Source organism: Asparagus officinalis, chromosome 1 (assembly GCF_001876935.1).
Source record: "Asparagus officinalis chromosome 1, Aspof.V1, whole genome shotgun sequence".
NCBI classification, from domain to species: Eukaryota; Viridiplantae; Streptophyta; class Magnoliopsida; order Asparagales; family Asparagaceae; genus Asparagus; species Asparagus officinalis.
The window spans coordinates 110,443,847-110,460,290 of record NC_033794.1 but is presented as its reverse complement, the minus strand read 5'-3'; the positions used below and the strand labels follow the sequence as shown (position 1 = coordinate 110,460,290).

Here is a 16,444-nt window from a genome sequence, read left to right as displayed (position 1 = left end):
CCCGCCAAAACTCGGGTAATGACTTCCTCTGCAAAATTTCGAAATTAATATGTATCAGAAAAAATTACAGCCATCAATGAAATGGACAAACACATACGCTAGGAAAGCAAAAGCAAAACAGACAAACAATGAAAGAAGACGTGCTCACTGTAATTCGTGACTTCAAAACCTGATAATGTAAATTGAACACGGTGAACAGTAACTAATCTAGAATTAGTTATTTGATTTAGGAATCTAACATCTGAGATTGTCCTTCAGCAGTAACAATTAGTGAGACTCTGACAAGTTTTCATGAGAGAATGGTGACAATGGAAGTTTTTGCGGCAAATATGGCATCTATTGTTCTCAAGCTCCCCTAAATCTTTCCAGTTTTTGTACAAATGTAGATAGAAGTCCATTTCGACAGGGGATGGATTGGGTTGGTGTCAGGAAATGACATAGGCCTTTTACAAGAGCTCAGAGTGTAAAGTCTAGAGCTCTTAGGTGAGAATCTGTTGACATATTAGTATGTGTAGGGGGTTAACTGTAAGTATGTGTTTGTAGGGGTCTATATAAGCTCAAGAGATTTCAGTAATTAGATAAGATTTTCAATAACAATATGGTATCAGAGCCTAGCCGATTCTCTCGACAAGTCAGTCCTAGAACTAATGAGAGGAAGAGTGTATATCCCACGTTGTTGAGATATATCACTTTCGATTCTTGTTTCCTTTGAGAAACAATGATTCAATTGAGATCTTACTCTTGTTGTGCAGCAGAAGTGCTGCCAAAATTATCACTTTACACAACAATGGTTTGAAGAGAAGAAGGAGAACATGTGTTTGATCTAGATCTTGATCGATGGAGGAGATCATCAAAAAGTTGGAACCTCGCGGAGGTCTCAACTTTGATGCAGCTGATGAAGTTGTCGGCTGGTGAGAGCACGACAAGACCACCGACAAAGTTGGAGCTTTCACCCATCAATCTGAACCTTAATGGACTAGCTACTTACCTGAGTTGGTCACGACGAGTGAGATACACCCTTATAGGGAGGAACCTGGAGGGGTACTTGACATGAGAGAAGACAGAGCCGACTGAGGGCTCAGCGGGAAGAGATGAGTGAAAGTTCACTCATATGTTGGTGTATATCTGGCTCCTCAACTCATTGGTCCAGTCGATCGTCGTCACAGTAGATGGTATCGGAAAGGTGAAGGATGTCTGGGAGAAGTTGAGGAGGACCAATTATGGGGGTGGGGAATAACCTAATGGTGTTCCAGATCAAGGGAGAGATCGACGTCATAGTCCAGGGAGAGAGGACCGTACAGGAGTATGCCACAGAGCTGGAGCGCCTGTGACTAGATTATGATCACTTCTCATCTCGGGCGAGCTGTAAGGACCCGGAGTGTAAGGAGCGAGAGGCCTTTCTACAGGAGAGGGCTATGGTGTTTCTCAAGGAGCTGACATCAGAGTTTGCTCAGAGGATTGCGTTAATCCTAGCTCAGCTGAAGATTCCCTCACTTGAGGAGGCAGTCTCGGCCATTATCCAGGAGGAGACTCGCATTAGGCTGCAGGCGAGGACAGATGGACTTCCTGTGGTGAAGTCAGCACTGACGGCCTCCAACTCTGACAACACTGGATCCAAAAGGAAAACTCAACAGTGCTACAACTGCGATGAAATGGGTCACCTAAGGCATGCTTGTACTAAGCCACCCAAGGAAGAAGATTCGGGTGGACGTGGATAGTTCGGTGGTCGTGGCCGTGGGGGTCGACGAGGTGGAAGAGGAACAGGCAACCGGACAAATCTGATGGTAGCAGAAGGAGAGGAAGCAGCTGAGGTGGTATTTACTGAGGAGGATCATGCGCTCCTGTAGATACTCAGAGGAAGCAGAGAGTAGCAGGAGATGGAGACATGAGGAGTGGGACTGAGGATGCATCCACTTCGTTCTTCTCCAGAGACAACACTGTTACTTATGCTCATCCGACCAAAGGTACTGATCAGTGTTATCGAGGCGCAAGACGCAATGCGGGGTGCAAAGGTCCCATCGTGCACCATGCGCAAGGCGCACAACGAGGCGCGCGCCTCACTAATTGAAGTGCATAACTCAAACTAATATTTGCTAACATCATAAGACAGAAACATATAAGCAACATATTAGTTACCTACATCTAAAATTATGAGAGTATCAACTTAAATCATCAAATTATGCTAACTGAATTTTTAAAGTAACAAAAAAGATACAAAAAACATGTATTTAAATCATCAAATTAAGTGATTAATAATTATGAGCATATGTTTATAAATTGCCACATAAAAAAGACTAAGAAATATAATTAACAAACATGATTATTCATAATTTTCTAGTTAGTATTCTTAATTGATATTTACTACTTAGCATGAAAAGATAAAGAATGAATGTAACAATTACATATTTACATATTCATAATTTGCTAGTTAGCATGCTAATTAGAGAAGGATTACATATTTACATATTCATAATTTGCTAGTTAGCATGCTAATTAGAGAAGGAAGTTACAATTAGCAAATAAGTATACTAAATTACTAATTATTGTTTTGTTAGCATGCTAATTAGAGAAGGAAGTTACAATTAGCAAATAAGTATACTAAATTACTAATTATTGTTTTCTTTTTATAGGCTAAACATGAAAAGATGAATATAGATTAGCAACTAGTAAGAAAGAGTATATTACATGATATAAATATGTAATTATGTAAATTATTTTAAAAAAATAAAAGAAAGAGTATGTTACATAACGCAGACGCGAGGCGTGCGTCTCGCTGTGTGCAGCGCCCCACCTTGCGTGCGCGACGCATTTCCCCCAGGCCGAAGCGCCCCGTGCCCGGGGCGCGCCTGGGACGCGCACCTCAATAAGTCTGGTACTGATGACATACATGCTCTTGTTTCTATGTCTCCCGATAGATCATCAGAATGGATAGTCCACTCTGATGCGTCTCAACATGTGACAGGTAATGCTAGTGAATTCTCATCATATACTCATCTAGCATCGGCTGAAAGTATCCAAACAGCTGATGGTACATTTCAGCCAGTGGTTGATAAGGATACGGTCAATTATACAGGTTCTGTAATTTTATCCAATGTTTTGTATGCTCCTTCCTTTCCGGTTAATCTTTTGTCCATTAGTGCTATCATACTCTAACTAAAATGCATTGTTTTTTTTTTTTTGACATTTCTAATGTGATCTTCCAGGAGAAGGGGACATGACGAAGACTTGGGACTAGGGGTGCCAAACGGTTCGGATATATCCGAACCGATCCGCATCCGTATCCGAACGGATGCGGATATGGTAGGCTAATTTTGAAACCGGGCGGATACGGTAACGGATACGGATATGGTTTCGGATTTTTTTTCGGATACGGATTCGGTAACGGATATAAGGGTTGAGGATACGGATATCCGCAATATAATAGTGATTGGGGTAATCGGGTCCCAAATATATAATTACAAACCCGCATCCGTTCACCCAAAACTAAAACCGAAAAAACCCTAGGCCCTCACTCAGCCCTCACTCCTCAAACCGCCTCCAGTCCACTCTCCCGTGCCCTCCATCAACCTCAGGTCCTCAACGATTCTCCTCAGGCGGCGGTGGGATATTTCCGGCGATCTCACAGCCGAAGAGTCGCCACTCGCTCAAACTTCGAAGAGTCGCCAGAACCTCGCCACTCGCTCAACCTTCTCGCCAGCGAAGAGTCGCCAGAACCTCGCCTCCTCCTCCTCCTCAGCCCATCGTTGAAGACGACGCCCCTACGATTCGATGGCGAAAGGGGGAACTGATCGGCTGCGGTGCTTTTGGCCATGTTTACATGGGTATGAACTTAGATTCTGGGGAGCTTCTTGCTGTCAAACAGGTCAATTTCCCACTTCTTTTTTGTTTTTGTTTTTTTGTTCGGGCGAATTTTGGTATCGTTTTGTGATTAGGATTAGGGTTAGGGTTCTGATCGAGTTAATTTTTTTGCAGGTGTTGATCAGGGTGAACAGTGCGTCGAAAGAGAAAGCCCAAGTTAGGATCTTTGTCCCCTTTTCTTTTAGAACACTTGTTTTCGTCGTCATCTATAGCAATTTTTCACAAGTAAAATTGTATTTGATAGGCTCATATAAGAGAATTGGAGGAGGAAGTTGAGCTCCTAAAGAACCTCTCTCATCCGAATATAGTTGTGAGTATCTTCGTGAATTTTTATCTTTTTTGTTACTAGTTGTTATAATTTTTTGAAGAAATAGCTAATCAATTGTCTGTTTGGGGGTCTTCAACAGAGATATTTGTGGACTGCAAGAGAAGAGGGTACCTTGAACATATCAAGTGAAACTATTCAAATTTCAAGGTAATTTTAATGTGATTTTTACGTTTGCCAATATCCGTTTATATCCGTGATCATATCTGATCCGATTCTCAAATATCTGAACCGTATCCGTTTCCGATAAATGCGGATATGGTTAAGGTTTTTTCTTACCGAGAGTGATCCGTATCCGTATCCGTATCCGTTTATAAAAAGCGGATATGGATGTGGTAAACATTATATCCGAACCGTATCCGCTCCGATAACACCCCTACTTGGGACTGACACTTAGAGTAGTGGACTGCAGTACCTGGATCGTGAAGGGCTGAACTTAGCGTTGGTGTCTATGGTAGAGAGAGCAGGAATAAGATCTGAGATGAGTGCTGAGAGTGTGTTGATGCTTCATCACCAGTGCTTGGGACACTCATTCTTCAGTATTTTAAGTAGGTTGTATCCATCTTTCTTTGAGAAAGCAAATAAACAGAAACTTGTGTGCGATGCATGTGAGTTTGGAAAACTTACTAGAAGCTCTTATGTTAGTTCTGATCATAGGAGTTCTCGTGTATTTGACCTGATACATTCAGATGTTTGGGGGCCTTGTTCCATAAATTCTATGAATGAATATAAGTATTATATTACCTTTATTGATTGTTTCTCTCACGTTACTTGGTTATACTTGATGAAAAATAAGAGTGAAGTGTTTGGTTGCTTCTATGACTTTCATAGGTATGTTCAGACTCAATACGGAGCAGTGGTGAATGTATTAAGGTCTGTAATGGGGCAGAGTATACCAGCAGAACGCTTGGGGAATACTTGTCACCTCAGGGATTACAGCACCAGACTACATGTCCACATACACCATCTCAGAATGGGGTAACGGAAAGGAAGAACAGATATCTTTTAGAGGTTGCTAGAAGCATGATGATCTCCATGAATCTCCCAAAAACATTATGGGGACAAACAGTGTTGATCGCAGCTCAACTAATCAACAGAATGCCCTCAAGAGTGCTGGATTAGAAGTCTTCGTGTGAGCACGGAGATGTTGAAGGGAGATAATGGTGGGATTCTTCCATTGAAGGTGTTTGGCTGTGTGCTTTGTGAAGGACAACAGGCTATCCGTTGGGAAGTTTGACCCTAGAGCAGTGAAGTGTATCTTTGTGGGGTATTTTACTACTCAGAATGGATATGTTTGCTGGAGCCCGGTGGCAAAGAGACTGTTTGTGAGCATGGATGTGTACTTTCGAGAGCTCGAGTCATATTACACCCGAGAAGTAACTTCATCTATTGGTGACTCGCCCGATACTGGAAGTACGAGGCGAGAGGTGGAGAATGGTGAGAGGTCAGTGAACAATGTGGAGAAATCGATTATGTATCGATTCCTTGGAAGGGAGAATTGGTTGAGGAAGAGCATGAGAATGAAGAAGAGGAGAAGGAGACAAGAGGTGTTAGGCACACGGTTCAGGGGAAGCTACTTACCTATAGTAGGAAGGGGAAACAAATTACGGGAACAATACCTACAGTACCACTGGTGCCAACTCCCTTGCCAACGTCTACCCCGACTCCTAAGACACCTACACCACCATCAGATTTCTTCCAATGTGATATCATTCCTCTTCTTACTCCTACACCAATGTCAGTACGGAGGACTACTCGCAACAATGCGAGAAATCCTCCTGATAGATATGGTTAGGATCTTGCCAAGTTTGTATCATATTCTAACATCTTTACCGCATATGGAGCATTCATTGTATCGTTGGACTCTGTTACTGTACCTAACAATTGGCAGGTTGCTAAGGACCCAAAGTGAAAAGCGGCTATGTACGAGGAGCTAAGGGCTCTTGAGAAGAATCATACTTGGGAGTTAGTAAAACTATCAAAAAGGAAGAGAGCAGTTAGATGCAAGTGAATCTTCACTGTGAAGCAGAATCCAGATGGACATGTTGAGTGCTACAAGGCTCGTCTGGTGGCAAAATGGTACAGTCAGACATATGACATTGACTATGATGAGACTTTTGTATCGGTGGTGAAGATGAGTACTGTTCGAATCTTGATCTCTCTGGCAGTAAATGGTGGATGGAAGCTATACCAACTAGATGTGAAGAATGTATTTCTTCATGAAGATTTAGTGAAAGAGGTATACATGTAGATATCATCAGGATTCGACACAGATCAGACAATGGGCAAGGTCTGCAGATTGAAGAAGTTTCTCTATAGGCTGAAGCAGTCTCCACGTGCTTGGTTCGACAGATTCAGGAGGGCTATGATAGGTATGTGATACCAACAGATCAACGCTGATCATACCGTGTTCTTTCGACGGAGTGAAGGCCACATTACCATGCTCGCGGTATATGTGGATGATATGATTATTACAGAGGATGATGAGAAGGAGATTGTCCAACTCAAAGTGAGAGTGGGTAAGGAATTCGAGGTGAAAGATCTTGGCTTGCTTCGATACTTTCTTGAGATAGAGATAGCTCAAGGAGCAGAGGGGATTGTCCTCTCCCAAAGGAAGTATGCACTGGATCTTCTCAAAGAGATAGAGATGTTAGGGTACAAACCTGCAACTACATCGATCGACCAGAAGTTCAAGCTGGGTGATGAGGCTGGAGAACCAGTTGATCGTGACAGATATCAGAGGCTGGTAGGCAAGTTGATCTATTTGAGTCACACACGTCCCGATATCTCTTTTGCAGTGAGCGTGGTGAGCCGCTACATGCATGATCCGGGAAAGGGTCATATGGATGCAGTGTACTAGATTCTAAGGTATTTGAAGAGTGTCTCAGGAAAATGGCTGATATTCAGGAAGAATGAACACGTGAGCATTGAGGGTTACTGTGACTATGATTGGCTAGTTATACTGATGACAGGAGATCCACCTCATGATATTTCATCTTTATAGGAGGCAACTTGGTCTCGTGAAAGAGCAAGAAACAGTCTGTGGTGACGAGATCGACAGTTGAGGCAGAGTATAGAGTTATGACCTTGGGAGTTGCGGAGTTATTATGGCTGAAGGGTATGCTGGTGGAGCTGAAGCTGGATCAATGAGCCAAGATGAAGCTGCGGTGTGGCAACAAGTTAGCCATCAGTATCGCCAACCCAGTGCAGCATGAAAGAACCAAACACATCGAGATCGATAGGTTCTTCATCAAAGAGACGTTGGACAGTGGACTACTGAAGTTAAGTCATGTTCCAACTAAGGATCATACAACAGACTATCTGACTAAGGAATTTAGCTCTGTAGATATGATTAGAGGATGTGACAATATGGTCTTAGTGGATACTTTCGCCCATCTTGAGAAGTGTTGACATATTAGTATGTGTAGGGGGTTAATTGTAAGTATGTGTTTGTAAGGGCCTATATAAGCCTAAGAGATTTCAGTAATTAGATGAGCTTTTCAATAACAATAGAATCCCAGTTTAGCCATGCCATAGTTTCTGAGCTATGGGGAAAGCACAGACTTAAACTTAATCAGCTAAATCACATACCTTGCAGCACAAAAACTAGGAGCTCTGAAGGTTGAGAAAAGGATTTACAACTTACTCTGCAATGCTTCTGGAATTCCGGGAAGACAATATCATCATTCACCATTATCTCAGCATGTTTTCTCGTTAAGACAGCCCACTAGAGAACAACAACCGGAAAACACATGGTTACCGACAGAATATTTGATAACATGGTATTTAAATAAAAAATAGGCTTAATTGTCTTGCCACGAACATGGAAATTCAAAGTCAAATGAGAGATTGTACCTGAGACCCCTTCCGCCAATTGTTTACAGGAACAACCGGATGCATCCTCGGATTATAGCGGCCCTCTTTTGTATCCGCAAAACTGCTTCGATCATTATATGACCAGATGCTATTAGAACCTAGTGATCATTACACAAACATCCAAAGATTTCATAAAGCATCCTACATCAATACAATTTTTTAAGTTAACGATACGGTACAAGAAAAACTAGTGAAGCATTATGATGCCATGTCCAGATGTATTAACATCACCACAGCCAATTAAATAAGCATTGTTGCCTAAGCTATTTGGCTACCTTCAAAAGAGTTGATAAAACCCATTTAGATGCCAATAAACTAAGCCATTCACTTTACCCGCAACAGGTGATTCAAAATAGTGTAGAGCTAATTTATCATCTTGAATAGGTTAATAATAATAATAATAACGAAAACATAACTTTAGCTCATAGCTTCTCTGAAGAAATTTGCAAGCATACAAAACTGCTTATCTTAAATCTTGGTGCTGGAAGGCATAATGAACAAAAACAAGAACTAGTTCACTGTTACTTGATTTTGCCTGTGAAGTTTGCATTCATTTAACTACATCCAACAGTTGCATCTCAGAAGGAAGGAAACATAAAAATTCTTTAAGCAAAAAACTAGAAACAATGGTTTTCTTTTTTAACACTGAATTTTAGGCCAATGAATCATAAAAAATTCTATGAGCAAAAACTAGAAAAAAATGATTTCCTCTCTGTTTTTTTGTTAACATTGAATTTTAGGCCATAGATAGTAGGCTTCTTATATCAAGTTATCAACCATAAAAATATGTCAGCTAAATTTAAAATGTTATGTCAATATTAGTAGCCACAAGTGAATTGTTTCTTACAGTTTAATATTGTGATCTATTCATTAGTGGTTAATTTGACAGTTTCTAGTTGTTCACTGACCTGGGATGCTGGTTAACTCGAGGCATTGTAAAGCAAATAATTTTTTTTGCTTAGGAAAGTACACCACATCTGTGACTAGAAAGTAGGATTCTTCATATCAACCATGGAGATATGTCAGTTCAATTTAGAATGTGAAGTCAATATTAGTAACCAGTCTAATGTTTCTTAAGTTTAATATTGTGCTCTATATATTTGTGGTTTATTTCATAGCTTTGAGTTGTTCACTGACCCGGGATGTTGGTTAAGCTGATGAATTGCATTAGTAATAATTTTTTGCTTAGGGAATTACACCACATCTATCACTAGAAAATCAATCACATACTAGTGACAACTTCATGTATACTTCTTTTGCGCAATTCGGATGTAAACTGGTAAAAAGTTTTAGGATGAAGGAAAGGAGTGAATGTAGACTGTCCAAGTACTTTTAGTTTTCCACTCTTCAATTAAGGCACATAGTCCCAGGGCTCCACTTCAAATTTATGGACATTATAAACAAGTACAAAGTCAGATCTCATTCTCACATCATCTTTCCCAGTTATCTAAAATCCTCTTATCTCTAGCCATGAACCTCCACATTAGAACTCCCACAGTGCATGTTTCAATTTAAATGGCGCTCACTGCCCAAGTGACTAACGGAGATTTCACCATCGGGCTCATATAAAGAATTAATATTAGATATTAAGAAAAGGCAGAAAAAAGACCAAGATTAAAAGCAGAATTGACTTACCTATCTAAGAAGCTAGTTGATGTCGACATTATGTACTCGTATATGTAGCTGAAACTGTATAAAGGTATGCAACTGCAATACACAAAAGTATTGTAAGTCGGAGCAAATAGTCCATAGTAGTAGACCACAATACTCGCAGTCCAGACATTTTTCACATATTCATTTAAATTGAGGACATGCTCCATAGGAAATCATGATGATATGCAGAAGATAGTTGAATTAGGTTTCAAATAGTCCATAGTAGTAGACCACAATACTTGCTAGAACTACACCTGTAACCAGTCCTGTCATCTGATGGCCTTGCTCATTAACTTAATCTAAGATCACTGTGTAAACGGTCAGATAAAACTACAACGTGAACAAGTAATTCAACTTCAACGGTTCGGCAGAAGCCTTGGACAATATACAAATCAACGGTGTGGCAAATAAGCAGGACATTTGTTTCATGTAAAAAGATTCTACATTTTACAAAACCACAGTGGCTCTGTATCTATCATCTCTATAATGGTCGGATTTTCCTGACCTTTAGACTATATTAAAATAGATGTCTTTTTTCCATATATTTATCCACCTAGTAGGCTACTATGATGTACTATAAAACATGCAGAAGGGAAAAGAAAAAACAGATGCACCATATGGGCTCTCCCTGTCCAGGGAGCTACTTTTAACAATCTCTCCACTTTCAAGTTCCCTGAATTTACATTTCCAATAAAATACCTATTCAATGCACCAGAGCCGGCCTTGAGCTAGGGCCACTAGGGCTACAGCCCAGGATCCACAGCTGAGGGGGGTACTAGGAGTGGGTGAGCAAACTATGGGGTGAACTAACATCCATTCGTATTCCACGGGCCCCACAAATGTACCCTATGATAGCGATAACAAGTTTACAACTCATAGCAAGCTGTCCCCGCCTCTTCTTCACCCCTACCCCTAGGCCGGCTCTGCTAATTTCCCATCAACGGTCAAGCCCCAAAAAGTTCTGAAAACTTGGCAGCATTCAACAAATAACAACAAAAACTACTCAAGAACCCAAAAGAGAAATTTTATTTTAAAAAAATTCCCAAAAAACTTGGCTCTCCATCTCATCGCCCTCTTCAATCTTCACTTTACCTCGCTGAGTCGCTCTCTCCGCTTCTTCACTCTGAGCTCCACTTGGGTTTCTTTAGTTTGGTAAAGGCGTAAAGCTCACTATATCTATCTCTTCTAGCTTAATTTTTTAGCTATGCACGCACAGTTTTATCGAGTTTGGAAATTAGTCTGCTTTAGTCAATCAAGTTGCAAACTATTTCATCTCTTTTTTATTTTGGTGAAACCGTGAAGGCCAAGATCGCCCCCTCTTCAAATTTCTCAGATTCCTTCATGGGTTTCTCTTCCCTCTCAAAACACGACTGAGCCCACCTCTCAAAATTTCATCTTTTTTTTATTTCTACGTTGACGACTCACCTTTGTCTTGGAAAGCACTCTTAATAGAAAAGCAGAAGTTTTTGTAATGGGAAAGTTTATGCATTGCATGCAATTTTGTTATTATTCATACTATCAACCCACCGCCTCTTGATTAAGCCCCAACTTTTGTATCAGGATGTTCTTGATTAAGCCCCAACTCTGACCTCGTGGGGTTCGATTGGACTGATAGGCAGCGACTTTCTTTGAAGGTACTTTTTTTTTAAGATAACATATATATAGAATTTAGATGTATAAATTTTGTAAATTGTAATACATATCTTTTTAACTTTTTCTTATTTATTATTTGATTCAACAGAAACATTGGTTGGGATTCTTGATCTTTATAATTGGAAGTTTCAAGTGGAAGAACATATGCTCAAAATCTAGATTTTATTGTTCTTTGTTCTTTGTTAAGTGTTTATTATAAAAATTAAAAAATGTTTCCTAAGAAACAACTTTCCGGAAATCTCAAGAGACAAAAAATAAAAAAATGATGAAATTGCTCAAAGTTTAAGAGGATCTTTGAATAAATATTTTGTTAAACAAACCAATGTTTCACTTGAAAATTTAGATGAAGATGATTTACCAAATGAATATGAACACCCAATTCAATTGGAAGAATTAGTAGAAAATGAGAATGATGTGAATGAAGAAATTGGTGATCTAGATGAAAATGAAAATAGTGATGAACCTTAATTTCCTTGATGAAAATGAAAATATTGACGAACCTTGCCATGAAAATGAATGTCCCGAAACAAGATTTGATTTGAACATTTATGATCCACGAGGCCCCAAAGTGTTTTTCCTTGTCTTTTGTAAAATCTTATTATTTTAATAAAATTAATTAATTGATAATTTTTTTTATTTATTTGTTTAATTTGTATAAAGGGGCACACTTGAGAAAATTTGCCCTGGGCCTTAGAAAACCCAGGACCGGCTCTGCAATGCACAGCGTTAAAGATATTTGATTACCGGTTCAGATAGAAACAGTTATACTATAACTAAAGAGTTTAACTCTGAAGACCAATCACACTATTCTAAGTTCGAATGTTTAAGCAACAGCATAAGTGGTCATTGTTTTTTTTCCCATTACAGATGTTTACTATTATCATAACCTAATAGCATACAATGACAACAGACTGAAACATTAAGAGACTACCAATGTCTGGTGTCAAATAGACCGCTGCAGCTAAAACTTGAAAGAAAACTAAAATTAACATGATATCAACATGGACATACTCGAGTACTTATTTGTAGGAGAGGAGAAACAAGAACTCAGCCCTGTAAAATTCTCTATGCAAGTTCGGTACCAGAAACTGATACACTATTTTTGATTGCTCAATTATGATTAAAATTTTTAAGATGGTATCTATTATCCATGCACTTTGGAAATGCAACACACAGTCAGATCAAAGGAAACGTTATGCCTTGAAAGCAGAAAAACACCTCATCAACGGCGGAAAGCTTACCTGTCAGACAAAAATACAAATCGCTCATTGAGAGGATCTTTGAGTGCATTTTGAAGCAAAATACGCTCTGCTTGGATCATGGTTGATTCTCCCCAATCTACCTGAAAGTGTACATGCCCATGGACAAATAAGATATAAAAGTAACATACACAAACTTGCCTCAGCTTACAAAAGTAGTAATTGGTGAAAGAAATCAAAACTGTTCAACCAAGGCAATCATGACCCATTGTAGCAGTAGAAGTGCTTAGCAGCTCGATTGACAATGTGAGTGCTTAAACAGAAAACTGTTGACAATTTAGCATAAACACACAGAAGGGACAACTGTTAATTTTGATGGATACATAATCCAAACATCTCTGTAATCAGCCTAGAATTTGTGCTATGATGGCTGATTTTTCTAGAGTGTTTTTTTTCCCTATCACTAGTAATGACACCATTAGAGTAAGGGGATGGCGGTCTAACGTTCAGTGAGAAGATCCCAATAGGTCACTGATCTTAAAATTGCTTCTACTCTAGCACCTAGCACATTTCACTATGCAGCTTTTCCATGATTCCTCCATCAAAAAGGATGCTAGCTCTGATTGACCCTTATGAATTTATAGGAACTGTTAATATATTTATTAAAGATTCTTTTAGGAGGTAAACTATGTGGTACTACTCACTTAGGTGTTCCATAATACTCCTTTTAGGATATGGCATGATTGCAGTACTGACACTTTGCAAACCGTGAACATGCTAGGTACATCCGTATATGACATCGAATTTTTCTCTATATACCACTTAATTTCACACACTTATGGCTGATTTAGCCTCTGAACACCATATATAATGTCTAGAGCAGGAGCTTCCGATAACAATTTCTGCATCACAGCCCACCCATATTGTAATGTTCTGAGCATGAACATCAATCTGAAATCACTCTTCTCAAGCATGTATGAATACGAAGTTCTCAAGGATTCCACCCGTAAAAAGCCTCAGTATCTTGAATGTAGAAGAACTATTATGTAATATATATCCTTCTAGCTCACAACTAACGTCGAGATTGTTCACTTGGGACGTTACAAGGAAGAACATCACTAGCCTATTTTGCTTGATCAATGGCAGCAATGAAGGCTGGCTTCGTGAATTAAGATAGGTTAGCTCCGCAAAACATGGTTATGAATTCCTACAAACCTAGAGATGTAGAAATATCTAATTCTGTTGCACGACCTACAAAAGAGATGTTAAATGAATAGATACAGAGGGAGCAATTGGATAGCAGACCTGTATACTATTGTTGACCTGCCGGCCATAGAAAAAGGGCGACCTCGTCATCACCTTATTGAACAGAAACCCCGGCCGGGAGTGGACAAATATCGAAAACCTACCCTCCTTATCTCCCTACAATCCAAAGCAACACTTGTTAATTCTCACAGCAGCAACCGCGGAATTAGCACCTTTTAGCAAGATATATAACTCAATATCAGCAAGAATCTCAACCTGAAAGAAGGCATCCCAGACAAAATCCAGAGGAAGCCGGTTTCTCGCTATAAATAGAAAAGCAATCTTTGGCTTCTGCTCTTGAGGAGTTTGTTTGGCGAGCATCATTATCTTGCTGTACTGGTTTTGCATCAAAAACAAACTCCCAACGCACAAGCTCAGCAAGATCGACAGAAAGAGATTCCCTCTCCATCTAACCCTAGAAATCCTTCGCTTCATTTGTTCTTGATATATTATTTACTCCTAACATTGAACAGGTGACACATGATCTTCCTCAAGAATCAGCTAAGCTTCAGCGAAAAGACAGTAGAATAAGTTCGGTTAAAGTTGGGAAAAAATCGTCAAAAATTAAAGAAATTGGAAGCAGCGAGAGCTTGGAGCTCACCTTTTCTTCAGATCTCGAGAGAGATGGGATCCGACCTCAATTTCGCGGTGAAAGAGCCAGAGCCCGTGATCTCTCACGGATTCCAGCTGAAGTCGCGATGAAAATTTACAAAATCGTGGTAAATTTTGGAAATTTCGAAGCTCGCTGTCGCTCTCTCTCTCTCTACACTATGATTCTCTCTCTCTACCTTCTTAAAGAAGCGATGGCGAGTGATGGTCGTTGGCACGAAAGAGACAGGACTCCTTGCTGTATTTATTGGACACGTGTCGACTTTTAAGCGGGAGCCTGTCTGTGTATATTTTGTTTGCGGAGGATTAGCTGATTGTTTCGGGGTTCTGTGGGAGGTCACGTGACGTGCTGCTTGCTGAATGATATAAAGTGGCATTTCTTGAGTAGATTTGACGTTTGAATACAGCTTGCTCTTGAATCGTCGACGTATCTGGCATCATCGGGCAGAGTCCATCTCTCGTTGTTGTGTTTTTTGCATATATACCCCTCGCGGGCTTTGTATTTGCATTTTTATTCTCTAAATCTTAGTATTTGTAAATTTACCTTTCAATTGTTTCACATTGGGTTTTTCTTCACATCTAACTAAATAATATTGGTTTCTAAATAGAGCAACGTAATTTATTTTCCATAATTTCCAATAGAGTGGGAGGAATAGAAAACTCAAATTGGGGGTAATGTTGCAAATAAGAAGATTTGCGTAAATATAAAAGATTTGAGGGCTTTATAAGAAAACCGTTTTAGTTTCACGCAGCATGCGTAGCTGAACTTAAGATAGATTATACAATATTCTTTTACGGTCTATAGATGCTATTTTCGGTCAGAACGCCGCTTTAAAAGTAGCTTGCTAACTATAGAAATGCATGAAGACTACACTAAAATATTGTGGCCAAATAGTTGTTAATGAAAAGCGATCACGTGGCCCTTCTGAACTAAAGCAGCATCCCTATCTCTTGGTTAGGGCTTGTTTGGTTGGTCTAAAAACAGAAAAAAAGTCCACAGAAAACTGATATTAGAAAATTTTACTGTTTTCCCCCACGATCAGATGTTTCATTTGTCAAAGAAAATAGAGGAAAGTGGAGGAAAGTAAAGGCGCATGCTAAGATTTTCAGGTTGAATCCCCCCTCCCCCCTCAGGCCCGATCCGATTATGGGAGAAAACGCGCTCATTTTCTCTCTCGTACAGAAAAGAGAGAAGGGTAATATTTCGCGTCTCCATTTTGGAATCTGTTGTCACCGTGATCTTGTCACTCTCTCTTTTTAACAACCCTTTATACTATCCTTTTTTAAAGTATGCACTTTAAACTTTGTGAACAAAATCTTATTTATTTAATTTAATATAAATATTCACTAGTAATATTTTATACTATCTAGGATTGCATCGGTATGATAGATGGAACACATATTCATGCTATGTCACCCGTCCATCTTGCTCCATGATTCAGTCGTCGCAAAGGAACCGCACAAAATGTTCTAGCGGCGGGTACTCCAAACAAGCTATTCACCTACATATTAGTGGAGTAGGAATGTTTTGCAAATGATTTTAGAATCACTCAAGATGCATTATCTAGGTCACAACCTCATGGCATGAGAGTATATAATGGTAATTTCATTAAAATTTTAAATCCTACATATTTACTTCATAATAAGATTGATATTCAATGCAATGATAAAAATATTAATAAACAATTTTATATCATGAAAATTATAGGGCAATATTACTTGTGTGATGCTAGGTACACGACCATGCCCAGTTTTATCTCCCTGTATCATGGTGTCCATTATTATTTAAAGGAAAAAAAAATAGGAAGAACACTCAAAAATAATAAAGAATTATTCAATCTTAGACATTCTTCATTAAGGTCTAAGATTGAATCTACATTTGGTTGTTTGAAGAATCGTTTCAAGATTTTCACTGCTAAGCCTCATTACCCCTTTCTTGCACAAGTTGATATTGTATTGGCATGCA

The 16,444-nt window shown here is 39.3% G+C and overlaps 2 protein-coding genes across 2 annotated transcripts in view; one reads left to right on the top strand and one right to left on the bottom strand.

Moving 5' to 3' along the window:
- LOC109839278 overlaps positions 1-14,676 on the bottom strand; it is a 16,845-nt gene extending 2,169 nt beyond the window's left edge. Inside the window, exons 1-8 of the mRNA XM_020407710.1 lie at positions 14,471-14,676; positions 14,086-14,375; positions 13,870-13,986; positions 12,607-12,707; positions 9,695-9,766; positions 8,039-8,120; positions 7,830-7,910; positions 6-28 (exon numbers count right to left, since the gene is read on the bottom strand). Of these exons, the coding sequence (XP_020263299.1) occupies positions 6-28; positions 7,830-7,910; positions 8,039-8,120; positions 9,695-9,766; positions 12,607-12,707; positions 13,870-13,986; positions 14,086-14,304 (695 nt within the window). The 5' untranslated portion in view covers positions 14,305-14,375; positions 14,471-14,676. The remainder of the gene's footprint in view (positions 1-5; positions 29-7,829; positions 7,911-8,038; positions 8,121-9,694; positions 9,767-12,606; positions 12,708-13,869; positions 13,987-14,085; positions 14,376-14,470) is intronic.
- On the top strand, positions 3,422-5,422 carry LOC109828954 (mitogen-activated protein kinase kinase kinase ANP1-like). Its single transcript, XM_020395972.1, has 4 exons — positions 3,422-3,862; positions 3,973-4,014; positions 4,103-4,168; positions 4,266-5,422. Exons 1-4 carry the CDS (start codon positions 3,818-3,820, stop codon positions 4,335-4,337), a joined length of 225 nt encoding a protein of 74 aa, XP_020251561.1. The 5' UTR covers positions 3,422-3,817; the 3' UTR covers positions 4,338-5,422.

Excerpts from the sequence above, each read along its gene's own strand:
- LOC109828954 (XM_020395972.1), top strand. The coding sequence starts at position 3,818 with ATGGGTATGAACTTAGATTCTGGGGAGCTTCTTGCTGTCAAACAG. Across the intron at positions 4,015-4,102 it reads CGTCGAAAGAGAAAGCCCAA|GCTCATATAAGAGAATTGGA; the intron begins GTTAGGATCTTT and ends TGTATTTGATAG. Across the intron at positions 4,169-4,265 it reads TCTCTCATCCGAATATAGTT|AGATATTTGTGGACTGCAAG; the intron begins GTGAGTATCTTC and ends GGTCTTCAACAG.